Source organism: Fundulus heteroclitus, chromosome 20 (assembly GCF_011125445.2).
Source record: "Fundulus heteroclitus isolate FHET01 chromosome 20, MU-UCD_Fhet_4.1, whole genome shotgun sequence".
Lineage (NCBI taxonomy): Eukaryota > Metazoa > Chordata > Actinopteri > Cyprinodontiformes > Fundulidae > Fundulus > Fundulus heteroclitus.
The window spans coordinates 21,668,100-21,693,797 of NC_046380.1; the positions used below are offsets into that span (position 1 = coordinate 21,668,100).

General features: G+C 42.2%; 2 protein-coding genes and 2 non-coding genes across 4 annotated transcripts; 1 reads left to right on the forward strand and 3 right to left on the reverse strand.

The window, feature by feature from the left end:
• Nucleotides 1-307: 307 nt before the first annotated feature.
• LOC118556680 lies at nucleotides 308-435 on the reverse strand. Its single transcript, XR_004927293.1, has one exon. It is a non-coding gene; the product is annotated as a U6atac minor spliceosomal RNA (small nuclear RNA).
• A 13,980-nt stretch (nucleotides 436-14,415) lies between these two features.
• LOC105915487 (ninjurin-1-like) lies at nucleotides 14,416-17,567 on the forward strand. Its single transcript, XM_012849607.3, has 3 exons — nucleotides 14,416-15,129; nucleotides 15,952-16,162; nucleotides 16,931-17,567. Exons 1-3 carry the CDS (start codon nucleotides 15,025-15,027, stop codon nucleotides 17,086-17,088), a joined length of 474 nt encoding a protein of 157 aa, XP_012705061.2. The 5' UTR covers nucleotides 14,416-15,024; the 3' UTR covers nucleotides 17,089-17,567.
• Nucleotides 17,568-19,563: 1,996 nt separating this feature from the next.
• On the reverse strand, nucleotides 19,564-19,685 carry LOC118556681. Its single transcript, XR_004927294.1, has one exon. It is a non-coding gene; the product is annotated as a U6atac minor spliceosomal RNA (small nuclear RNA).
• Nucleotides 19,686-21,844: 2,159 nt separating this feature from the next.
• card19 (caspase recruitment domain family, member 19) lies at nucleotides 21,845-25,117 on the reverse strand. The gene is made up of 6 exons (XM_012849609.3): nucleotides 25,010-25,117; nucleotides 24,459-24,598; nucleotides 23,085-23,241; nucleotides 22,914-22,976; nucleotides 22,357-22,422; nucleotides 21,845-22,252 (listed from the first exon to the last, which is right to left on the reverse strand). Exons 1-6 carry the CDS (start codon nucleotides 25,014-25,016, stop codon nucleotides 22,143-22,145), a joined length of 543 nt encoding a protein of 180 aa, XP_012705063.3. The 5' UTR covers nucleotides 25,017-25,117; the 3' UTR covers nucleotides 21,845-22,142.
• Nucleotides 25,118-25,698: the final 581 nt, after the last annotated feature.

The following is a 25,698-nucleotide window of genomic DNA, read 5'->3' on the forward strand; positions in this document are numbered from 1 at the left end:
GCTACCCTAAAGCACCATATAGCCGTAGTTTTAGGGAAACATATCTCCTCCCAAGGCTAGTAATCCGCAGGCAGGGTTTGGGAGCTCAGTATAAACATTTTAGTGACCCTGAAGAGCCACATTATGGCAGGAAAACAGGAAACGTAAAAAAAATGGCCGTTCTATCCAGAGGAAACAGTCAAGGGAAAATCAGAAGGGGGAGCTTCCTTTCTACAGCACACGTTGAAAACAGGATCACTGACTGCAGCTTGTTGCTTAACTAATTCGTGTAGTTAACTGAGAAAGTGTCATTCATAAGAGATACATAAAAAAAACTTGGTTAGAGATGCCACGAAGTAGGTGGCAATGCCTTAACCGTATATGTGTTGCAGGCCACAAGGGCCAATTCCATCCTTGTCAAGGGGAGTGCTAACCTTCTCTCCTTTCATACAACACAACTACTTCCTGTTAAAACAGAACTATTTATAGACTAACTTACGCAGTTCCGTTTGGCTCACGGTGTTTTAACCGGAATGAGATACGAATCATTACTCTATTACTCAGGAAGATAGTCAAACTACAATAAATATAAGAAACAACAGATTTGGACGTTTTATTTGTCTTGTTTCTACGTTTTTACTCGTAATAATTACACCCATAATGCACTTCGGTCGGAAACCGGCATATCATTGGTGAGTAACATTACGGGGTACATAATTACGCTTTTATCACATTATTACTGTTTTGTGTACTTTCAGTTTCAGTTGGGGCTATTTGGATTTCCATTCTTTGATTTTTGTCTCGCAGAAAATTAAAATACGAACGAAAACCAGCACACGAGTAATAATGTAATATCTCTTTTTTCCACAAGATGGCAGTCAATGTAGAGAAGCAGAATGGTGGTCAAACTTGTTAATTTTCATACTGCAGTAGTAAATCCAGTGAGCAACCAGACAGTTGCTAGTATTTTATAGAAGTCCCTCTCCTGGCTGGTACAGCAATAAATAAATAAATAAATAAATAAATAAATAATAGTGATTTTCATACTCTTTTTGTACTCGTTCACAGTACAAAATGAGTTATGCTGGAGGCGTAGCTTTCAGGAGGGAAAGAGAGCTAAAGTGATTCAAATATTCATTTTTTTCTCGTTTAGGAAAGGATATGGACAATAACTTTATTATTTTGTTTTAGGAAAAAAAAATAATAGTAGATATAATTTCTCCCAGCCATAAATTATCGTAAAAAAAAAAAAAAAAAAAAAAAAAAAAAAAAAAAAAAACGTTTGCAACAATTTTACTTGAAAAAAAAAAACGTTTTAAAAAGTAGTTGAAGTGAAGAGAGTTTACAACTAATCAAAAAAATATTGGAGACAATTACAGCTTATGGGATATTTAGAATAAAAACAATGTGCATTTCTGCTCATTCCATCTGACAAAAGTTGTCAGATAAACTCAAGATAAAGACAGAGACTGGTTTAAAGTTGATTTTCTTAAATATTAGTCAAATGGTAAAATCCTAAAAACACATTTATTGCAAGTACGCTGAGAGTTTTCCAAACATTTTAATTAAAACGGATTAGTTCGTTCTTTAAAAAAAAACTGTAATATTATAGTAAAAGCCCTCAAGAGCCAAAAATGGCATATCATGTCAAAAAGTAGAAGTATTTCCATTTAAAATGTATGAAGTGGCTAAAACTGTGCCTTCTGCAGCGAATGTTAATTTTTTAAACTGTGTAGTTACAGCATCCTGCCATTAGATGGCTGATTTTTCAAAACACATTAAAACGACCCCATATTCAATAATAATGTCTGTCTTTTTTTTTTTTTTTTTTTTATAATAATGTCTGTCTGTTCATAGAACAAAGTATTTTAGTATGAAATCACATCTTTACACATCAAATGCCATATGTCTGTTGGTTAAAGAGTGTACATTTATGAAATACGTTGTTTAAACAATGTACAATGTATTTCCGCATTAAAACCTGATGTTTCATGTGTGACACCATCCTGTATCATAACCACATCTCTGCAGTTTGTAACAAACTAAACCCTGTGACAGTCGGGTAAAAATTCAAGGCTGACTGAGAATCTTCACCAGCACCCTGAAGGAGTTATGATTTATTTTAGTTGAGCGATCAGCTTCCTTAGTAAAAATAAATGCACTGGGGACCTGTGAGAGAACTATCCAAAACGTCAGCTTTAATGGGCAGGCTCCCATTAGCCACGCACCACATGGCTCCACCCACTTGCCTATTAAGGGTATTCAGATGGAGCCACAGTTACTGTAAGCAACAGCTGAACCATGTTGTCTGACCATAGGAAAACGTTATTCTCTGCCATCTCAAACATGTATTAGTTGTGGCAGCTTTGAGGGAGAACGTTTATGCATATTAAGTTTTAAAGATTATAGAATCAAACAGTGATGTGGCAAGGGAATGACAACACTTACACGTCTCTACTCCTGCAGCGTAAGCGGAGACTGTAATTAGAATATTGTCATGTAAATGTGACGATCTCGGCACTGGTGCTGGGCTGGTCTTCAACTTTCCACCTGCATATATACCTAGTTCAGATCAGCTACCAGTGCCAGTTCGTCTCAAGCCAGCCAGTGAGTACTTTCCAGCATTTTTGATTCTGCCTGCCTGCTCATTGCCTGACCTGATTCTGCCTCCTATCACCGAGCCTGCCTGATCCCTAATCTGATTCTTTCTGCCCGCCCGGAAATCCAACCCGACCTGCCTCTGGACCTCTGCATCTGTTCTGCCTTGTATTGCCCACCTGTGAGCCTGATCCCCACTCTGTCCGTGAGTTACCAAGCCTGCCTAACCCCTTGTATCTCTGAACCTGCTAGTTACCGGACCTTGGATCGGACCTGGACCCGCCTTCTAGATTGCCCCTTTGCACCGCTGTTTTGGATCTCGTTCTCTGCACATCGTTCCCGTTCCCGGACCTTCACTGGATCACTCCAGTGAAAGTCCCCAGCAGACCGCTCAACAGCTACTGCTCCCGCAACAGGGGATTCCCAGCCCGAGAGCTACCTGCTTGCTCCCTGCACCGCGCTTGTTTATCCTCTTAAATAAAATCTGGTGCATTCCACAGACTCTTGGGTCCTATTTCCTGTATGTTACAGTAAAAGTATTATCAGAAGCAGGGGGAAAAAAATCCAGTTTTCAACAGATCAATGTTGTGTAAACAGGGCCAGGAAATTGAAAATCTTTGCAAAGCCACTATTTGCTGCGTTATCAGAAATGTGCATTTGGCATAAAAAGGATATACGCACATCTTCATAACCTTCCCCGGCCAGAATATAATGGACTACTTTTTCTTTTCTTTGTTTTTTGATACAGGATTCCCTAAATTTTATTGGTGCGCTGGACTGCACGCACATTATGATAAAACGCCCCTCTGGTACACAAGAAGATTTTCTTAAAAGAAAATCCTTTCATAGTATCATTTAGGTAGGAGAGAGTTATGGTTAGGTCGATTGCCAACTTCATACATTTATTATGTGTTTTTATTTCGTGGCCTTAACACATCTTCTTGCTTTAGATGATCTATGATGCTGACTGCATCTTCAGCAACATTAAGGCAAAGTGGCCTCACCAGGAAACACAATTCATGTCGATAAGCATCTTGACCATCCTGACAAGGTTTTTTTTTTCTCTGTAGATGTAACTATTAAACTTGTGTTCTCAGGTGAACTCTCAGGTGTGCAACTGGAGGACAAGGGATATGCTTGTCAGACATTTTTACTTACTCCATTTGCAGAACCCAAGACAGCAGCATAAAACACATATAATCTTGCCTATGCAAGAACTAGGGCCCGCATAAAAATGGCATTGGGCTGTCTTAAGTCCTGTTTCCAGTGGCTTCTCTACCTGAGGGTCACCCAAGACGGGGCCTGTGATATCGTTGTTGCATGAGCTGTCCCTCACAACTGTTGTGCCAGTTCAGACGTGACAGAAAGCGGTAACGGACTACGTTACCCACGATGCAATGTGGTCAAAATGGCCACCAACTCATGTGGTCAAAATGGCCACCAACTCCCATCACGCAACACGGCAAAATGGCCGCCGATCAAGGAAACAGCATCAATTCGGGACGTAACGGACTGCGTTACCCATGATGCAATGTGGTCAAAATGGCCACCAACTCCCATCACGCAACACGGCAAAATGGCCGCCGATCAAGATAAGGTTGCTATAGTGATGGCTATAAAAGCCGATCACCCACGACCATCTTTCTTCTTCCCTGGCTTTTAGCCAACCCGAGAAGACACGCACAGCTGATTCCCACGCCACGTGTTCGATTGCTCGCTGGACCGAGATTTTTCGACGCAACGGTTATTCCCTGCTTTATAACAGGAGGTCGACTTAAATAAGTACTTTTAAATTCCCTCTGATCAAAAGACTGAGAGACGCCGCATCTCCCACTGATCGAAGAGGACCCCGCTTTTGTCTGGCCAACAAAGCGACCGAACCCGGAGGAAGAAACGAAGCAGCTTCTTCCCCGTCCCGCTGCAGCCTGGGGACAACTGCGCTCGTCGAAGCGCGTCCAGAAAGCCACACTCGGAGCGTTCCGGACCAGCTCCGAGGCAACTCAAAGTAACGGGGTTTTTCCCCTTTCATTTCTGTTTCACCAACAGGGTGTTTAGAAGTGCCTGGGCAGGCGGTAGAACGTTGTAGGTGTTGGTTAATGTTTTTATTCCACGACGAAGTTGGAATTATTTTTGCTGAACATTTTCTTTGTATGTGCATGCATTTTACAATTGATTTGCTGTGTTGATTTGTGATCCATCAAGAACCCCGCCGTGGGTTACCGATTTATCTCTTTTCATCTTCTTCCCTGCTTCCCCCCTCTCTCTCTTTTCGCTCCTTATCAGTTTAATTTCTTTGTCCGAGCTCAAGTCGCGGGCTTTGCTTTAAACTCCTAGTTAGCCCCCCCCCCCCTCTCGAAACGAGGCATTGTCCCATCAGCGTAAGCGTGGTTACGTTATTAGGACCTCCCCTCATACGTCATCGTAGCAGCCATCTTGGGAGGGTCACGTGTATCTGGACTGTAGGTAGCTTAGCTGAACTAGCTTTGTGTAAGACATCAAAGCGTCCAGTGAGATTCCCGAAGCTGTTCTGTCTGTCAATGCTGATACGTGAAATGCCGATGTTTCGAGGGCGGTGTTAAACAACTTTGAGTTAAGTTAAGATCTGCTAACCGCTCATTTTAATCCATTGTTTATTTTTGTTTTGTTCTTTATTTCCACATATATATTTTGCATGTTTTAGTTTAGTAATGAGTAAGAATTCCAAAGTTGTTTGAATCAGAGAATTACTGTAACAGGGAATTGCTTTTGGTTCAATAAAACCAACCACTGCGGAATAGACATTGTTTTGTGTTCAGTCCAATTCACAGTTGCCTGGGTATTCAGAAATCAGAGCTAACCTCCTTTGGAGTTAACATCTGACATTAATACAGAGACAATATCATTGGATGGTGATAAGGAATAAGGATTTAAACTCTAATTGCAGTTACATTGGGGTTCTCACAGCCTGCTGGATAAACCTGGTCGGTTAACAGTCCGACCTGATCATTTATTCCAGCATAAATGAGTTCATAACAGAAAGTTAACTAATGCATTAGTGGTATAAATACTTATAAGCTTATAGCTAACATCACCACCATTTGAACTATATTTGTTATAGCGAAATTTTGAGTTGAATGATTTATTATTTAAATTATAATACCAAATTATAATTAATAATAATAATAAGCATATTCAACCAGCTTATGGCATAGCATAAATTGGCGTTTCCCTGTGTGGGCGAGTCTACTTATTGGCGTTCCTTTAGACTAAATCGAATAACCAGCAACTTATGAATTGAATGAACACAATCCATATTCCAGCATTTTGACTGCTCGCCTTGCCAAAAGGGCTATTCAGTCATAATTGATTAAGGAGGTATCATTACTAAATATATACGTGTTTGTGGTGGTTTGAGGTTGTTAACCTGAGGTTTGAATATTGATTTCTGGACTGGAAGTCAGCTAGATTGAAATACACAGCAGCCAGCGTCTGCTACTTGTCAATCAGAGTCTGTGTCGTGTTCTGCTTTGAAAAGAGAGACCCTGCCTCCATCTGGTGGCCAGGATAGGTAGTTGCAGTCACGGTTTTAAAGACAGCTTAGATCGCTCAGTGTCCCGGAGGGACAGTTTTGAAAGTCAGTTTCTTTAAACTTACCTTACGGTTACGCCTTTTGTCATTTTTTTAATTTTATTTTATTCATTTTTTTTTTTTTCTCTCCTTTATCCCCTTCTGCTCATCATAAGTGGTCAAAATTGAGCTGTGATTTTGAAACTAAGGTTGCAATTTAGCGGTTTTTTAACTGTCATTCTTTGCCACCTCTGAAGCTCCAAAACACTTTGCTATTTTCCACACATGTGTAGAGCACCTGTTCTTAAATAACTTACATCACAAACAAAGCCACAGCTTTATCATTTAATTACTGGCCGAAAGGTTAGTGGTCCATGTCACTCAAAGTTAATATTCTCAAAGTTAAACAAGCATATTAACCGTTCCTAAAACTAAGGAGTTGTAAGTCGCAGGGTTGATTTTCCCCTGTGCAGCCTAATTAAACGCACGTATTTGAACCCACTTACTGCAGTTAAGTGCCAGTCATAGTGCGTGTTTGCTGTTAACAGTTAAAGTGAAGCCACTTAACAGTTGTTGTTTAGCGCTGAGCTAAACTTAAGTGTATGCGTTGTTACCTAGTGCTAAGCTAGAATACAGCGTTGTTATTTGTTGTCTGTTGTTTAGCGCTGAGCTAAACTACAGGTTGTTACCTGTTGTGTTGTTATCCATAGCTGACAAAGAATGGATAGTAGCGGTTCTTCAGCTGAAGGAGCTGAAGGTCCAAACCATTCCATTGGAATGGAGGCCCAGGATGTCATTAGCTCACTGCTTAAAATGACACCGGACGAACAAACCCGTCTGAATCAGTTTAGCATAGAAGACTGTGAGAGGAGAATTCAGGAATTGGTGGAGGAGGTCCAGAGCAAACCTAAACATAGATTGGTAGCAGATGTTTTGGGTGAATTAACTGCGTTATACCACCGAAGGTTAACGCTAGAGACCGATCTGCGTAACAGAGAGGTTGAGATACGGATCGCAGCTGAGGAAAGAGTTAGGGAGCTAGAACAGAGAAGTGTTCAGGGCAGCTGTCATCCCACAGAGGAGCGAGAGGAGGATCGCATTAGCTTGCAGACAGAAGGATCTGAGTGTGAGAACTCCAAAGGAAAACATGGAGATCACACCTGGAGGACATTGGATGAACTGGGCCCTCAGACGCCTTCTGAGCGAAGGGTAAGCGAAGGTCAGGACAGATATAGCAGTGTGATACGGAAAGAAATGCCTAAACAACTTAGGGTGGCAATCAGGACTGATCCACATGATGTAAATCATGGGAAAACACCTGCTTCCCACCTGACCCCTGACACGGCCCGCTATGATCTTTTCCCCCCGCCAGGGCGACGGGAGCACCGTTCCTGGGACACAGGTGAACCCCACTCCTCTGAACTGCGTCCACAGACAAGAGTTCATGACAGGGAGGGTCCCCCGGCATCCCACGAGCGGCCGCCTCCGCCAGGTAGGTGGTCAGAACTGGAGCCTCCCTCCTATCGTGGTTACCGCAGGCAGGAGTCGTCAGGAGAGGACTCAGATGGACCAGCTCCGATCCCTGAACAGGGACTGCGGATGCGTCAACTTGAGTCCCTGGCCCGAGAGATAGAGCGTTTTGATCCTAGCAATACAGAATCCACCATTGATGACTATCTCAGAGAGGTAGAGCGCTGTCTGCTAGACTTATATAGCCCCTCAGCTCGAGAAAAGTTGAAGCTTATCTGGAAAACCACGTCCAGAAGTGTCCATGTTTTCATAGAAAGCCTCCCCCCAGCTACACGTGACCGTTATTCAGCTCTTTGTCAGGCTTTAAGAGAAGAATATTCTGTGTTTACAGACCCAGCTTCTGCAACTCTTGGAGCTTTTGCAATTCAGCAAAAGAGAACTGAAGCACCAAAAGCGTACTACCGTCGCTTGCGGGCTGCTTACCTTCAGGGACGAAATGCTCCCGGCTTGGAGGGAGACCACACTTTCAAATCTTTGTTCCTCCATAATCTTCATGAAGGCGTGCGTTATGAGGTTACCATGCATTGTAGAACCAAGAAACTTACCATGCAGGAAATCAGGAAATACGCGCAGGTGGCATGGGAAACACGTGTCCGGCCCAACAAAGGAGCCGATAGTGATAAAAAGGTTCTGCAGATTCACGCCGAACCAGAAAAGACTTTAGGTCTGGAGGGACATGAGATGCCTCCCTTCAAACCTAAAACTAGATTTGGCCCTAAGAAGCAACATGGTTTTGAGCCGCAGCAGAAGGAAGCTTCCCAGGATAGGAGAGGTCAGCATGGCAGCATGGAAGGTGAGAGGTTTCAAAAATGGCACAGGCCGGATCCAGATCGATACGGTAAGCAAACTGACAGGTCAGATAGGTCGAAAAGCACACATGACAACAAAGGCTGGAACCTGCGCATGGAGGAGTCAATGAGAAAGGAGATAGAGGAGACTTTTCGCAGGTTGCTAGCCGAAACAGTGCGTCAGATCGCGCCGCAGCCGTCCCAGCCATCATCCAATCCTGTCGACCCTCCAGGTAAGCCAGGCCCAAAACCCCAGCCAGCATGACTAGGCGTGGAACAGGCTTCCCCTTCTAACAGAGTTTATCTGATTAAGGGGGGGGACCAACCGAAAATTCACCGACAACCTTCTAAGATCCCATCAGCAGGTGATCAGAAAGCCCCTTTTCTAAGGTTTCTAGGTGAGCTAAACCATCATGAAAATGCACACCGCTTATACTGCTCGACAGTTATCGGAGGATGTGTAACTGCAAATGCTCTTTTAGACACGGGTTCCGAGATCAGTCTAATGTGCTCAGATTTGTTTGATGAGGTGACCAGAGCTATGGTGTCTCTTGGGAAACCGTTCCAGGTGGAGACCTGTGACGTGGGCATCACCAGCTACACTCAGGATCAGTCATGCATCACCAAACGGGCGTGGTTAGACATCACTTTCCGTGACATGACCCTGGTGCACCCCATCTACATATGTACTTTGGACACAGAACCTTTTCTTGTGGGTCAGGACCTGTTGAACAGGTTAGCCCCACTCATTGACTGCTATCATGGTCACCTTTGGGCCCAAGTGGGGACCCCCAAGCCCCTCACTTCTGGAAGTGGACTGTCCGTCCCTATCAACCAGGTGACATGCTCCGAGGAGCCCAAAGAACTTTTAGCACCATTTCTGCCTTCAACAGAGCCGATTTCCGATCAGAGAACTTCTCTCTGCAGCCACACACCTTTCCTCTGCTCACTTAAACACTCTGGAGTTGAACCCTATAACCCCAGAGTGGCTGAAGGTGTGCACCTGGAAAACACACTCATGCCAGATGTGCTGCTGGCTCTTTGGTCAGAGAATTCTGCGATCAGCAGAGATCTGTACAGCTCTCTGTGCCGTGAAAAGCCCCATCTGGCTGAAACAAAACACAGCCACTACCTGCTCTCAGCAGACTGGCCTCGCCGGCTTCTGAAAGCAACGGGGGTGTGCATACTTTATGCACAGATTGGCACAAGACAGGACTCTCCAGACACCGTGTTTACTTTTCCTTCCAGCATGATCCAAATCAGGCGACATGAAGCTCGGCCTGCTGGATCTATTTGTGGTGCAACGCTTGAAGCTGAAGGAAATCTGTTGGTGTATGCGACAGCAACCGACCCAACAGAACCAGCACCAAATCAACCAGGAGACCGGGACTCACCCACTGAGCCCTACCCTGGTTTCGAAACAGAAATTATGCAACAGCTGGAAAAAGCTGATGCACTGACCACTGAAACAGAGGAAATGGCACTTAAGGAGCTGTTTTATGAGTTTCAGCCCATTCAGCCCAAAGATTCAAACGAACTTGGGATCACACTGACACACGTCCATGACTCACCAGTAGGAGAACACAGAAGCTGCAAAGCTAATCTGACAACTCTCCCACAGGTGACGTCCCGGCCTTCAACGGTCCAGGACACCCAGGAGTATGTACAAGGCTGCTTAACCTGCAGCCAGTTACAACCCACACGACCACTAGACCAAGCCCTGCTTCAGCGAAGGGGGGTTATATTTCCATGGTCACATTTGCAGACTGACTGGATCGGTCCAGTCCCCAAATCGTCAAGAAATAACAAATATCTTTTGACAATAACAGGCAGTTTCACAGAATGGGTCGAATGTTTGCCGGCACCGAATGACACCGCTGTCACCACAGCAGCCCTGCTGCTAAATCACGTTTTCAGCCGGTGGGGCCTTCCCCTGTCCATCGACTCGGACAGAGGAACGTCAAACATTATGACCGTGCTTTTCAACATGTTGGGTGTGGAAGTTAAATTCCACATCACCTACCGCCCACAGTCATCCGGACAGGTGGAGCGAATGAACTGCACCGTGGCCAGCATGTCAAAGGAACATGCCAGCAGCCATGACGGGGACCGGGATGCAAAGCTTCCCCTGGTCCTAATGCTAGTCCGCTCTACCTCACCATGCTCCACAGGGGTGATACTTTTCCAGATGATGACAGGAAGACAAAGGACACTTCCCCTGAATCTCATCTACCAGCCCGAAGGCGTCAGTGTGACAACCGTCTACACTGCACACCAGTGCGTCACTGACTTAAAAGACCGTCTCCGAACGACTTTCGCGTGGCCTCGAAAGAACCTAGAAGCCAGCGTGCAAAGTCCAGAGTACACATGGGTTCAAGCGAACCGAACTAAACCGTCCACTAAACTCTCCTCACAGGGAACGGAGCCTAACTCCGCCCCCGCCGAAGAGAACAATGCATAGCATTAAATAGGACAAGTGCATGTTCAATTAGGACACTTTAAACATGCACTAATAAAGCAAGTGTCCATACATAACTTCACGTCTATAATTTCACACTCAGCCATAACACCATGCATTGCTTTGGAAACGCTCACAGAAGTGGTAAAGAATGACATGATGTATACTCAGGTTGTTAGAGATTTAATGCAGGACCTCACTCGAGAGGTTAGCTCATCCATAAATAGCCTTGCTGAAGGACGGATTCCTCCGTACCTGGTACCAGTAGATTTGGTCGAAAAGGTTCTCAAATCTGCCTCTAGTGAAACACTGCAACCACCACAAATACACCTGGCGTACAGCCTAGGTAATGCAATTCCGATATTTGTAAATCCTGACAACTTGGAGATAGGATTCATGCTAAACCTTCCCATCATTGAGCTAATGTGTATAGGCTTAAATCAGTATTGAATGTCGGTTTTTGGCAAGGTGAGACCCACGTACACCTACAAACTCCCTCAATATTGGCCTATCATGATGCTGACCCCAAACTTTATTTAGTCCCTAATTTGGATTTGTGTACCAAAACCAAAGACATCCACTGGGTATGCCCAAGCAACCCATTTATCAGAGACGTTACCAATTACCTGTGTGGTCTAAGGAATGAATCCCCTGAACAGAACTGTCAGGCTAGAATGACCCTTAAAGATGCAGGTGTGGAAACCAAAATTGAGCGGGCAGGTAACCGCTGGCTCGTTAGCACCCCAGAGGCAGAAGCCCTGTTATCCTACGAGCAGCATGACACAGTTACTAGACTAAACTGCCCAACCAAACCATTTTCTGTTCCCCACCTCAAGGCGCTGTAGTCCACATTGGAAACATGGTTCTGCATCACCTTGACGTTGACAAATATGACTCGAAGATTGAAATAATAGATGTCTTTAAGGGATACAATTTCAGCATTGATGTCGGCATTGAAAGACAGCTTTTACTTGCAGGCACCCAGCTGATTAAATTCAGTCTCACTCCATCAGAGTTGAGCTCGGTCCCTCTGCTTCGCTTCCCCAGAGCTACAGAGTCGACCGACACTCACATTATGACCATTATTGTGGTTCTCCTTGTATTTGGATGGGCCATCACTACTGCGATGGCGTATGCAGCATACAAACAGATCAAACAGTTGCAAACCAGGATTGACGCCCTCACCTTTGTCGCTCCCAGGTTCGTAGCACCAGCTCCTTGAAGGCCATAAGCTGATTAGACTACGAACCGCTGTCTCTTTCCTTTCCCTCTTTCCTTCTCTCCTTTCTTTGGTTCAAAGTTCAAACCTGATGACCAATGAATGTATTGACAATGGTGATTGTGAAGTTTGCATTTCTTTTTTTTTATTATTACTTTATTGTTGCCTTATTAGCCAATAGAAATGACTAGCTATAGCTTAGTCCTGCCCAGGCTAGGTCACTGACCCAGGCACAATGAATGCTTTGTTTTTCCTCCTCTTGGATGATGAACTGAACTGCATGAATCCCAATGGACTACTAGAAAGACTATTAGGTTGTTCCACTCATGCACAACGGATTTTCGTCACGCCAGAATGGACTTGGTTGTAGCTTTAAAGACTGTGACCAGCATCCCACTCTTCAAAGCTAAAGGGGGGTATGTTGTGCCAGTTCAGACGTGACAGAAAGCGGTAACGGACTACGTTACCCACGATGCAATGTGGTCAAAATGGCCACCAACTCATGTGGTCAAAATGGCCACCAACTCCCATCACGCAACACGGCAAAATGGCCGCCGATCAAGGAAACAGCATCAATTCGGGACGTAACGGACTGCGTTACCCATGATGCAATGTGGTCAAAATGGCCACCAACTCCCATCACGCAACACGGCAAAATGGCCGCCGATCAAGATAAGGTTGCTATAGTGATGGCTATAAAAGCCGATCACCCACGACCATCTTTCTTCTTCCCTGGCTTTTAGCCAACCCGAGAAGACACGCACAGCTGATTCCCACGCCACGTGTTCGATTGCTCGCTGGACCGAGATTTTTCGACGCAACGGTTATTCCCTGCTTTATAACAGGAGGTCGACTTAAATAAGAACTTTTAAATTCCCTCTGATCAAAAGACTGAGAGACGCCGCATCTCCCACTGATCGAAGAGGACCCCGCTTTTGTCTGGCCAACAAAGCGACTGCCGAACCCGGAGGAAGAAACGAAGCAGCTTCTTCCCCGTCCCGCTGCAGCCTGGGGACAACTGCGCTCGTCGAAGCGCGTCCAGAAAGCCACACTCGGAGCGTTCCGGACCAGCTCCGAGGCAACTCAAAGTAACGGGGTTTTTCCCCTTTCATTTCTGTTTCACCAACAGGGTGTTTAGAAGTGCCTGGGCAGGCGGTAGAACTTTGTAGGTGTTGGTTAATGTTTTTATTCCACGACGAAGTTGGAATTATTTTTGCTGAACATTTTCTTTGTATGTGCATGCATTTTACAATTGATTTGCTGTGTTGATTTGTGATCCATCAAGAACCCCGCCGTGGGTTACCGATTTATCTCTTTTCATCTTCTTCCCTGCTTCCCCCCTCTCTCTCTTTTCGCTCCTTATCAGTTTAATTTCTTTGTCCGAGCTCAAGTCGCGGGCTTTGCTTTAAACTCCTAGTTAGCCCCCCCCCCCCCTCCCGAAACGAGGCATTGTCCCATCAGCGTAAGCGTGGTTACGTTATTAGGACCTCCCCTCATACGTCATCGTAGCAGCCATCTTGGGAGGGTCACGTGTATCTGGACTGTAGGTAGCTTAGCTGAACTAGCTTTGTGTAAGACATCAAAGCGTCCAGTGAGATTCCCGAAGCTGTTCTGTCTGTCAATGCTGATACGTGAAATGCCGATGTTTCGAGGGCGGTGTTAAACAACTTTGAGTTAAGTTAAGATCTGCTAACCGCTCATTTTAATCCATTGTTTATTTTTGTTTTGTTCTTTATTTCCACATATATATTTTGCATGTTTTAGTTTAGTAATGAGTAAGAATTCCAAAGTTGTTTGAATCAGAGAATTACTGTAACAGGGAATTGCTTTTGGTTCAATAAAACCAACCACTGCGGAATAGACATTGTTTTGTGTTCAGTCCAATTCACAGTTGCCTGGGTATTCAGAAATCAGAGCTAACCTCCTTTGGAGTTAACATCTGACATTAATACAGAGACAATATCATTGGATGGTGATAAGGAATAAGGATTTAAACTCTAATTGCAGTTACATTGGGGTTCTCACAGCCTGCTGGATAAACCTGGTCGGTTAACAGTCCGACCTGATCATTTATTCCAGCATAAATGAGTTCATAACAGAAAGTTAACTAATGCATTAGTGGTATAAATACTTATAAGCTTATAGCTAACATCACCACCATTTGAACTATATTTGTTATAGCGAAATTTTGAGTTGAATGATTTATTATTTAAATTATAATACCAAATTATAATTAATAATAATAATAAGCATATTCAACCAGCTTATGGCATAGCACAACATTGCCTTTCTCAGGAAGGAAATGGCTCCTAGATTAGCCTTGGAAATGAACTGGGACAATCCAATACATTGTCAACTATTTCAGGGTATTTATAAATTGTTTGTGTATTTAACAAGAGAGGATGTCACAATGCATTTTTTTTGTTTCCCTTATTGTAATGAGGTCACTTTTCTGCTGAGAGCTTGGAAGAAAAAAATTATTAAGAAGTTGTGCAGGAGCCTACAGTCATGCTTCCAGAGTGCACTGTAACATGACTTACTTCTTTTTGTAGTTTCTGGAGTTTCAAGTCCAGTTTCTTCAATGTCTTTCTTTTGATTTCCATATATAGGTCAAATTCTTGCAGTTTTCTTTTGTAATATGGGATTTGTCTGCCAACTCAATTAGTTTTTTTCAAGTGAGTGCCTCTGACAGTTTGTAACTCCTGTAAAGAGTTGTCACCTCCGCTAAGCAGCCCAGACCGCTGCCCCTGTGCGATTCAGGGATGGTGTAATCAACTACTGTACTCCCCCATTTTCCTCAAAGCAGCGGTGCGCTTTATAAATAGTCTCACTGACACTTTGTGCCACAACCCACTCGCAGAAGCAACCCACTGAATGCCTCTCCTTTCAGGACAAAAAGACAAGACATGGCCACTGGCAGTCAGACAGGAGCACCAACCACTGACACTGAGACAAGAGGAGCAGTGACCACAGGAGCACCGTCCGGGGCTCCTGCCCAAAACAACATACAGGTGAGGGTAAGGCAGCCTTTTGTTACAGGGCAGCAAATATCTCTATGTCCGGTTTGGTCGTGTTCATTCATCGCTCATATCCAATCCAGACAATTTTACTAGAATAAGCGTGGGCCTTGGCATCGGCCCACAAGCCGGACCTAACTGTGCCTTGTCAGACAGTCTGTGACTGACAACATGCGCTTGTTGCTGGTCTTTTGTGTCCCATCTTCTAACACAGTCACCCGTGTTCTGTTGCTAATGTCTCAATGGGGGTGAAAGGTACAGGTCTACTATGGAGAACCAACTCTGACATAATTAACAATAAAGAAATAAACACATGCTCAAAAAAAAAAAAATAAAACAATAAATGCACTAAATGTGCAAATAAATAAATGTAAGCAGTAATTAAATTTAACAATGAGATAAATGTAAATATCTTTTCATTAGCTTATTTCCTCTTTTTAATAATTACCTTTTTTATTTTCCTTTATAATTGTCTACTTTATTAACTGCTTAGTTTTTAAATGTATTCATTTTGTGCACAATCTGATAATTTTGTCTTTTTTATTCTTCCTTTGTATTTTTGATGTTTTCATGTAGTTTTACAGTGTTTATTTGGCAAAATATTTAGGCGAGGCTCAGAAAATTTGATTTTTTTATTTGTTTAATCACCTATAAATTTGACAACATGCCTGATAGTACAGCAGCTTCTAAGATGTCAGAATCTAAAATGGCAATGTCGCATCAGCTTGTACTATTGTTAAAAATCCTCTATTAACGAAGTGAAAAAATGTATTATGAAGGCCTAAATCTGATGTCTGCATTTGTGTTGCCTTCCAGGATAGACCGTCCATAAACATGAACACTTATGCAAACAAGAAGAGCGCAGCAGTGAGCATGCTAGACCTTGCTCTGCTGATATCAATCGCCTTCCGGCTCAAGGATGTGATCCATCGAGGACCTACCTTTGACTTATACATTCTTCTCATCACACTCCTCAGCATCTCTCTCACTTTACAGATTGTGGTGGGAATTATGCTCATCTTTATAGGTAAGTTTGGGTTGCTGTTGCCACAGAATCTCAATCAAATTAAAGTCCAGACTTTACCTAGTCAACTCCAAATCTTGATGGTGTTAGGTAATTCAAAGGGGGGCATGTTGATGTGCTATGGGCCACTCTCCTGCTATATAACTAAAACTAAACAATTAAAGATTGGAGATTCACCTTCAGGATTTCTGGTAAGGAGCAGAATTCATGGTTCCATCAATTACACAATCACACTACCACCGTGATTGAGTGTGGTTATGGTGTTCTTTTGCCACTACATCAGCTTTTTAAATATTTCCAGGCTAAAAAATCTTTTGTATTTGTTCTTAAATTACTTTCGATAGTTTTTGGCCTTAAAAATTAAGTGATTTGGAAACAAAATTTTGTATTTACTCTGGTTAACTATGGCTGATATCACAATCTGTTTTATGAAATTAAAATTTTATTAAGAAATCGGTAACTGATTTGCTGTAAGCTAGTTCCAATATTAAAGAGCTCTGTTTATTATTGCCTTTAGATAATTACAGTGGAGCTGGCAACAGTAAACAACATTTTAAGACTCAGGCTCCTCATCTGCTGAAAATAGATCCACATATTGGATTCACAGACTAATGATGGTGGCAGCGCACTCAGATGTTAATCTTTATCTAATCCTTCAGAAATTATTACCTCAAAAAGGTATAAAAGAATTACCATGTTGCCCCCTCATGGGGAAAAGTGGTTGCTCCGGTTCGACATGCTAATACAGTGTTTTGCTTCTCCTTTTTCCAGTTAAGTGGGATCTGAATAAGGAACACAACCACCACAAGCTGAACAGGTGGGAGACTTTTGCCACGATCTTCACATTTTTAATAATGATAATCAACGCCTTCATCATAGCCTTTGGCGACCAGCAGCCCAACTCAGCCAACACGACTTTCCCAGCTTGACATGACCGCAGCTCATCAAATGATTACTCTGTTTTTGTTATTTACCAGATTACATGGCAATTTCATACCATTGGTCCTGTGTGTGTGTTCTTCTCACAACTGAGGCAACAATGTTGCATTTCTGTATTTTAAGTTAATAAACTTTTTTCACCACTAATGATCAAACTGATGCCTTTCATTTTTCTTGTGCACAGGAAAGTGCACATTTCCCTAAGACTGACTTTTCATCTAAACCTAAATTGATGTACTGTGAACTCTTTCACTCTTTACAAACGACAGATGTCGCACTGTATTTAATAAACTAAATCAGACCGGACCAAGCTGGCTCTTCTTTTCTTCTGCGGCAGCTGAATCTGCACAGCGCGTATATCCTATAACCTATTTGCTCCCCTCAAAGGTCAGTATATTGTCCTGAAAATCCCTCTGGTTATTCTTGCCAAAGATGAGGCAAAACCCTATACAAAAAGCTCTAAATTTTAAGTCAGTGAGGAAATGTTTGGATCAGACAAATCAGTCTGTCTCCTCCCCCGCGCCACCCCACTGTGGCTCCCCACACGCGCAGAGAGAAGCTGTGTTTTATTTTAATTTATACCAACAGGACTAGAACAGAATAAAGTCCGGCAGATCCGAGCAGGCAGAATAAGGCAGGATCTGTATAAAAGCGGCAAAGGAGGTGTAACGCCATCAACAGAAGCTGACCATCCTGTTTTGTCCAGAGTCCGGATGAGTAGCAGGAGGACAAGCTTCTCAGTTTGCATTTGTCTGTTTGATCTATTTGCCGCCACTCACTGGAGTACTGCAGTTTTCCTCACAACTTCCCCATACTTCCCAACCCGTTTCACATAAATGGTCTTAGCAAATAGAAACACGAAAACCCAAAAGCCCCAGACTTTGGTTTACCCCAGGAAAACAAAGCCTGTGGCTTTAAATCCTGGGACTTTTAATGGAAAACGGGCTATATATTTTATTGGATTCATGTAAAAGACCAACACAAAGTGGTATACAATTGTGAAGTAGAAAGAAATTAGACATTATTTATTGTACAAATAAAATACTAAAAAGGGCATTGTGCAAAATTATTCAGTCCCCCTGAGTCAATACTTTGTGAAACCACCTTTTGGTGCAGTTACAGCCGCAAGTCTTTAAGGTCTGAAACGTTTGCTCATTATTCTTTGCAAAACAGCTCAAGCTCAGTCAGATTAGATTTAGACAACAGTTTTCAAATCTTGCCACAGATTCTCGTTTGGGTTTAGCTCTGGACTTTGACTGGGCCATTCTAACACATGCATATGTTTTGTTTTAAACCGTTCCATTGTAGCCCTGGCTTTATGTTTAATGTTATTGTCCTGCTGGAACGTGAACCTCTGCCCTATTCTCAAGTCTTAAGATAAGAATTCCTTTATTGTCCCACAGTGGGGAAATTCAGGCACGACAGTGGCAAAACACAGACAGTTACAAGACATTTGCAGACTCCAACAGTTTTTCTTCCCAGATTGCTCTGCATCTGGCTCCATCCATCTTCCCTGTCCCTGCTGAAGAGAAGCACCCCCACAGCACTACGCTGCTGACACCGTATGACAGTGGGGATGGTGCGTTCAAAGTGTTGTGCAGTGTTAGTTCTCTGCCATACAGTGTTTTGCATTTTGGCCAGGAGGTTAAATTTTGGTCTCGTCTAACCAAAGCACCTTCTTCCACGTTTGCTGTCTACCCAACATGGCTTCTAGCAAACGGCAAATGGGACTTCTATAGTTTTCTTTTAACAACAGCTTTCTTGTTGTGACTCTTCCATAAAGGCCACATTTGTGCAATGCACGCCTACAGTGTGCATTGATCAGTGCTCCTTGTTCGGTTGTATGTTTAGGTGGACGGCCTTGTCTTGGTAGGTTTACAGTTGTGCCGCACTCTTTCCATTTCCAGATGGTGGACTGAACAGAGCTCTGTGAGATGTTCAAAGCTTCGGAAATCTTTTTATAGACTAAAGCCCTATTCGCATGGGATAAGCATTATCTGTGGACTCCATGTAATAAGTTACACCCCCCCGTCAGCTTTTTATGTGGCACATTCGCACGGGATAACCGAAGCCTGACATTTAGCTGAAATTTATGGACATGTCTGGTGCATACTGTGTATGTGAAAGGCAGAAGCAGATCTGCAAACTCTGCTTATATGCAACTCTGGGCTTGCTTTTTTCTAAAGTCGCTTGTGACTTTCGTGAGTCACGGGTTTGCAGCTTGCTTTTGAACGTGCAGTCGCTTATTTGGGCTTGTCATTTTCCCCCCCAAATAGAGGCTTTTCTGCTGTCTATCGCACTGTGCTACCAAGAAGCATGTGTCTGCAGACCCGGAGACCACAATTTCAGACCCAAACATTCAGACCAGCAGTTCTATGCCCCTTTTCTTATGCAAATAAGAAAATTCAATATTGCACATTTAAAGTGTGCGGGAACTTTTTGTTTTCCATTGGTTCCCAAATGTGAAAATAAACCATAAAGATGCCAGAAAGTAGGTGGCAATGCCTTATCCATATGTTTCACAGGCCACAAGGACCAATGTCATCCATATCATTTTAGCACTTAATTTTCTCCTTTCAAACAACACAGTCAGTTTCTCAATCCACTCCACTTAGGGTGCCATCTATCAAATACAGATACATACCTTCTCAGATGGTAACAAAGTTACAACCAATATTACAAATGACATATTTTAATGTTTTATTACTTTGTTTTTACATTTTTGCTAGTAATCACACTTTTATCACATGTATTATTTACTTTCAGTGTCATTTGGAGTTATCTGTATTTCCAAGCTTCAATTTCCCTTTGCCCGAACAGGAGACAGAAAATACAAACAAAACCAACACACGCGTAATAATGTAGTTACCATATTTCCCACAAGATGGTAGTCGAGGTAAAGAATCTGGAGGGTGGCCATGTGTTTATGGTTTGCTTTTTGTTGTTCATTAAACCTTCTGACACTTCTTGAAGATTTCCACATTTCAAATCACAACCGCAAACTTTAATCTTTTTCAATTCGGGTAAATAGAGTTGTTCTGTGTAAGCTTTGTTAAAGAATATTCAGAAAAGGCATCATATGACCAAGGAACACAGGAAAGTGCTTAAAGTAAAGTTAGGTTATAAATCAATATCCCAGGCTTTGAATATCTAGCAAATCCCTATTCAAACTATCATCTGAAAATGGAAAAGGTTTGTCATAATGTACACCTACATTGTGCTGCACATCTAAATTAATATGCTAGTCATGGAGAGCATCAATCAGAGAAGCATCCAATGGCCCATCTAATAGTGCAAAATATTAGCCATGAATTTCACAAATCTGGCTTTAGTACAAAAGTTGCAAGAAGAAAGTTGTTATTTAAATAATAATTATTTTTTAAAAGCCATAAAAACAATGTCCAGTATTCCATAAGCCATGTAGGGGACCTCGCAGACATTTTGGCCAACATGCAAAATGCCACAGCAAAGCCGGTGTTAATGCTGTGGAAATATTTTTCTTCAGCAGACATGGAAGCTGGTAGGAGTTGACGTTTAGATAGATGGCTCTAAAGCCTGGGAAATAATGAAAACAAATAATTTATACCCCTTTTCCTAGAGGCAGAAAAACAGACTGAAGCAGAGGTTCACCTTCCAGCAGACACACAACCATACACGTACAACCAGAGCCAGAACTGAATGGTTTAGCAAGTTCAGACCTGAGTCCAAGCAAAAATTATTGTCTTTTTTTTTTTTTTAAACCATGTTTCCAGATACTCGTCATCCCATATGACAGGTTTGCAAAGATGAATTTTAAAAAAATATTTCTATGTGCAAGGCTGATTGCAGTTATATTTGCACAGAAAGGTGATTCTTCAAATTAGTCTCTCAGGTGTACTCTGGCCAGCCAGGTTGATAATGTGTAGCATTCTAGTTCTCCCAATGATCAATCTGGGACTACTCCATTTGAATTAGTTTGGGGAAGGGAGGGAATCTCAGCAGAACTTTATGAGCTGATTGGGTGAAGCGACACCTAGCACCTGCCCACTAAAGGTTGGTTTTAGCCAATCACGGTATCAAATTAAAATGTAAACAGCAAAGATCATGAGAGACCATAAGAAGCTAAGCTAGTCAAGGCACTTCTTGCTGTTCTTCTTTCAAAAAAGAAATTATGGATTCTTACCAAACGTGGCAGCAGCAGCTACGCATGCGTCCTCCTGCGCTGCCATGTTTGTGTTGGTTCGGCTGTGGGCTCAGCTGCTCTTGCTTTCGGTGTACCGCTATGCCCCGCCTTAAACCAAAATTATGCAACAGGATTGGCCTGAACCATTTTTGGCTCTGACAGAAACGGTTGAAGCTGGAGCGGTACAAGATGGATTCTCGTGCCTTTGTGCACACACAGATACCGCGAAAAATTCCTAGGATTTTGATTAAAATCATTATAAACATAACTCTAAACTATATTGTTGTAGTCGGTCCTATAACATTACAATAAAAAATATTAAAGTTTGTGATTGTACTACAGACATTTCAAAATGGGGCATCAATGGACTGTAATTAAAATATTAAATAAATCTTAAATTAAGTAGTATATATATATATATATATATATATATATATATATATATATATATATATATATATATATATATATATATATATATATACACTGAGTGCTATCAAAAACTATTAAACTAACATTTCATCAGTTCAAGCACCAGTGAAAAAATTGTATGAGGATTTTGAGAATTAACATGAGAGAGGTTGTGCTTTTAGATAACAATTTATCAACCCTGTATTTGGTTGTTTAGATACATTTTTGTATAAAAAGTATTTACACCATTTCATTGCACATTAGTCATTGCTCAGTGTATTCATTGCTTCAGACCATTTAACATTATATAAAGTGTTACCAACGAGTCAAATGTGGCTCCTCTTGTCATTCAGAACAGCACTAAAACTGAAACTTTCTTTGCATAGTTCACAATGTCCACAACATCAGAGCAAGTCGTATTTTTGCGTAGTGTCGGTAATCCCGAAGCTCCAAAGATGAAAAAGACACTCATTATTTCATCATGCCTTCTTCCGTGTACCAAATAAGAACCTCTTGCGCTTTTCTTTTCAAACCGAGAGCGGCCATTCCGAGTGCCCGGCTGCCTCCCGACACTTTAGCTTCTACAAACAGAATAAGACACTTTCTTAATATCAAAGGAGTTAATTAAGACATATTATATAGCTGGTTATAAAAACACTGTTATTTGAACTAGAAAGAAAATTACCTCCACAGTAATAGAGAAAAGCCATTCCTGCAGCAAAGCCGAAACAACCCAGGAAAAAGAGAGGACCTGGAAAGTGTTCATAGGAAATATAAAGGTCAGTATTTACAGTCAGTGACACATAAGAGTGCTCTATATAAACATTTGTTTACATCGTTAACAATATTGATAAAGTTTTACTTTGAAGTTTCCTCACATTACAATAAAAATTGTGATGAAAAAAGCAACTCTAAATATAAAATTAATTTTGAACATCCCAGTCTCTAAAATAACTACCTCAGAAACAAAAACTTTTTTTTTCAGACATGAATCATTCTTCCTTAACTGACCAGTAATGTGGAAAGCTAGGTCCTCTTATAAGTCATCCTATCTCCTAATGCGCAAAGAGAAAAGACAACGAAATGCTGCACCTGATATAGAAAGTACCTGCAGGATGACCTTTTAGGATCTACCTGCAACAGATTCCTGTAAAGTGGAATCCTTGTGTCTCTTAATAATAATGCTTATGCAAACTAAAAACAGAAACAACACAGGGAGACAACCCGCACGTGTCACGTTACCTCTCTCGTTCAGAACGTTTCTCTCTGGGCGGATCTGGGACCTTGTGAGTGGATTCGAAGAGTCTGTGGATTTGGACGGAACAAAATATGAAAAAGGAAACGCACTGCTGCTTTTTGAAACGCCTAAATAATGCTTTGGCATGTGACAGAGATTGCATCGTTGTGACTAACCTCTGAGGCGTAACCGTGTGGGCAGGCTGTAGTATACATCCTCCACGTGCAGGTGGAGCGCTCGGTAAAACTCCCTGCACGCTTCATCACCTTTCCCCTGCAGATGTGTCAGGAGCTCACCCAGGCGGACACTTGTCGGTACGTCCAAATTTCTGAACTGAGAAATGGGTAAAAAACAAATATATGTAGGCCTAAATGGCTTTACTCAATAACAATCAAGCCGTAATGTGTGGGCTCTGTGGTCCTAAAGGTGTGCACAAAGGCTGAACATAAAAGGAAGTAGAAAAAAATTACAATTCAATATTTAATAAAATCCCATGTGCTACACCTACTAAACAATCTCACAAAATTAATGGTACTTTATTTTTTTTTGTGACTTACATTTATTTTGAAGTCATGATCAGAGGACCTGGGAAGTTTTAATTATTAATCATGATCTCCAGTTTCCCTGAGGTACAAACAGGACGTGGCTCAGAGACATGTTGATATTAATCTCTCTTCTTCAAAATGGGAAAGACAACAAGCCATCCGAGTAAGGCAGGTTTGTGGTGATCAGAGCAAGAAATTACTATAATAAAGTAGCTAACGAGGGCCATATCTACAGTCAGAGCAATATTTGAATACGTTTCAAACAACTGGAGCTGCACAGTGAGCAGAATGTTAAAGGACAGCAAATAAAATCGGCAAAGCTCACAGAAAGAGAGAGGCGAGGCAAGCATTGGCGTCTTGGGCTCTCCCAGTATAAATTACATCCAGTTACTTTGAGCATTTTGTACAGATCCCAAAAAATTGCGGACAGATCTGGAATAGAAAATTGCGCTAGAACCTAATGGAGGCTTTTTAAAAGTGATGGATTTATTTTCCCACCACTCAATGGAGCCACCAGGGGGTGGCCAGGGTGGCATGTCCTGCCCACCCCACTCACCAGTGTAAATTGTCGTAGCATCAGTTTAGCATTTCCTCCCATTATGCACAGCCAGCCGCTCTTCTTAACTTTCTATCGCGCTTTTATTTGTATCTGCCAGTATCTACTTTCCCCTACTAATTGTTTGGGTTTTTCAATAAATGACTAAATGTACATCTTATTCGTAATATAATTACACAGGAGGGAATTGTTAACTGTACTGTTATTGGTCTATGCACATTAGATCATTAGTAACATTAAAAATCAAACAATAAACCAAAATATATTAGTAGGCGTTTACTCAAGTCTTAATGGTAGTTTTCTACATGCAGCATTACTACAACAGTAGAATAAAATCCTGAAACGATGGCTTTTAGTCTCAGTGTGCCACCCCAAGAGGTTAAGTGGTCCCATCTGCCCCCACCCCACTATTAAACATTTCTGGAGGCGCCACTACCAGCGGGACTCACTCTGGTGGCCTCCTTGTCACTGAGGATCTGCGGGTAGATTCTGTTGAGCTGCAGGATGAGTTTGTCCACCAGCTCCGTGTCCAGTCTCTGCTCGGCTCTGAGGAAGGCGGTGTCCTCCAACAGCTGCTCGCGAAAGCTGTCTGTCCAGCACAGGGAAACAGAGAGACATCATAAAGAAACGTCCTGCAGCTCTCAGACAGCAGCTTAGCTTTCGCTGAAGAAAATAGCAACAGGAGAATAAAGTTGGGCATTTTCTGTAGCAGTAGCTCGGAAAGGTTCCGCGGGCTGTCTGTAAAACCTGCCAAACTAAACTTTAAGTGATTAAAAGCTCCCAGTAGGGATACATCTCCTGTCAAATATGTAGTTTGGGAACTTTTCGGAAACCTCAACGTTGACATTTCACCGTCAAGTTCGACCAAGCGAGGTTAAAACGTCAGGAATGGCCGTCAAAGGGGCGCCATGTACGGGGTACAACAATGCGGAACAGACCGCAAGGATTCGGGCTAAAATGAACTTTATTTCGTTATATTAGTCAAAGAAAAGACACAAACCTCCCATTGTGGAGTCCTCTCTCTGTCCTCTGTTTGGATACACCCCTCTGACGTCATCACGTCGCTGAAGCTGGGCCGTACGTCAACGTTCTCCAAAAGAGGGAGAACACCATTTTCCGCTCAACCACCATGGGGACTCTTTAGCTAAATAGTGACCGTCTTTCTCATCACTCATTGACATGTAGCACAAGGTCATTTTTTTATACTTAAACCTTCTTTAATTCTCTCATGAATAAAATTTATATAAGCCACTAATGTAGTTTGTGTGCACAACAGAGGCGGTTTGTCAAAAGGGCGCGGCTCGGGCGCCTCCCCCTTCAAAATTGCAGGAAAAAAGTTAGTAAATCACAAAATAAAAATGATCACATTTTCTGTCATAAAATTTGCACAACTTTTAATTATCAGCCTTTCCATTCCATTTTGGGTTTATTTGTTATGCAGGCCTAGTTTTGATGTTTCAATGTCATGGGATGCCTGATATAATAGCGTACCTTTTGTTTCCTTGTCATTTAATGCTAGTCTCCAATTGATTAAAGATTGGTCTTCGGGTGCAGTTCTCGGCACCTGTGGCCAAACAACACTTTTTGTGGCACAGCGAAATAAAATTTAGTTATTTACAAAATTATTTCACAAGGCTTTTGCTGGAAGAAAAAAACAGATAAAGGAACTTGGACCGCACTAGACTTAAA

Coding starts and splice junctions, on each gene's coding strand:
- card19 (XM_012849609.3), bottom strand. Junction 22,423..22,913: donor AAACGTTCTGAACGAGAGAG/GTAACGTGACAC, acceptor AACACTTTCCAG/GTCCTCTCTTTTTCCTGGGT. Junction 22,253..22,356: donor TTTTCTCTATTACTGTGGAG/GTAATTTTCTTT, acceptor TTCTGTTTGTAG/AAGCTAAAGTGTCGGGAGGC.
- LOC105915487 (XM_012849607.3), top strand. CDS start 15,025: ATGGCCACTGGCAGTCAGACAGGAGCACCAACCACTGACACTGAGACA. Junction 15,130..15,951: donor CTGCCCAAAACAACATACAG/GTGAGGGTAAGG, acceptor GTTGCCTTCCAG/GATAGACCGTCCATAAACAT. Junction 16,163..16,930: donor AATTATGCTCATCTTTATAG/GTAAGTTTGGGT, acceptor TCCTTTTTCCAG/TTAAGTGGGATCTGAATAAG.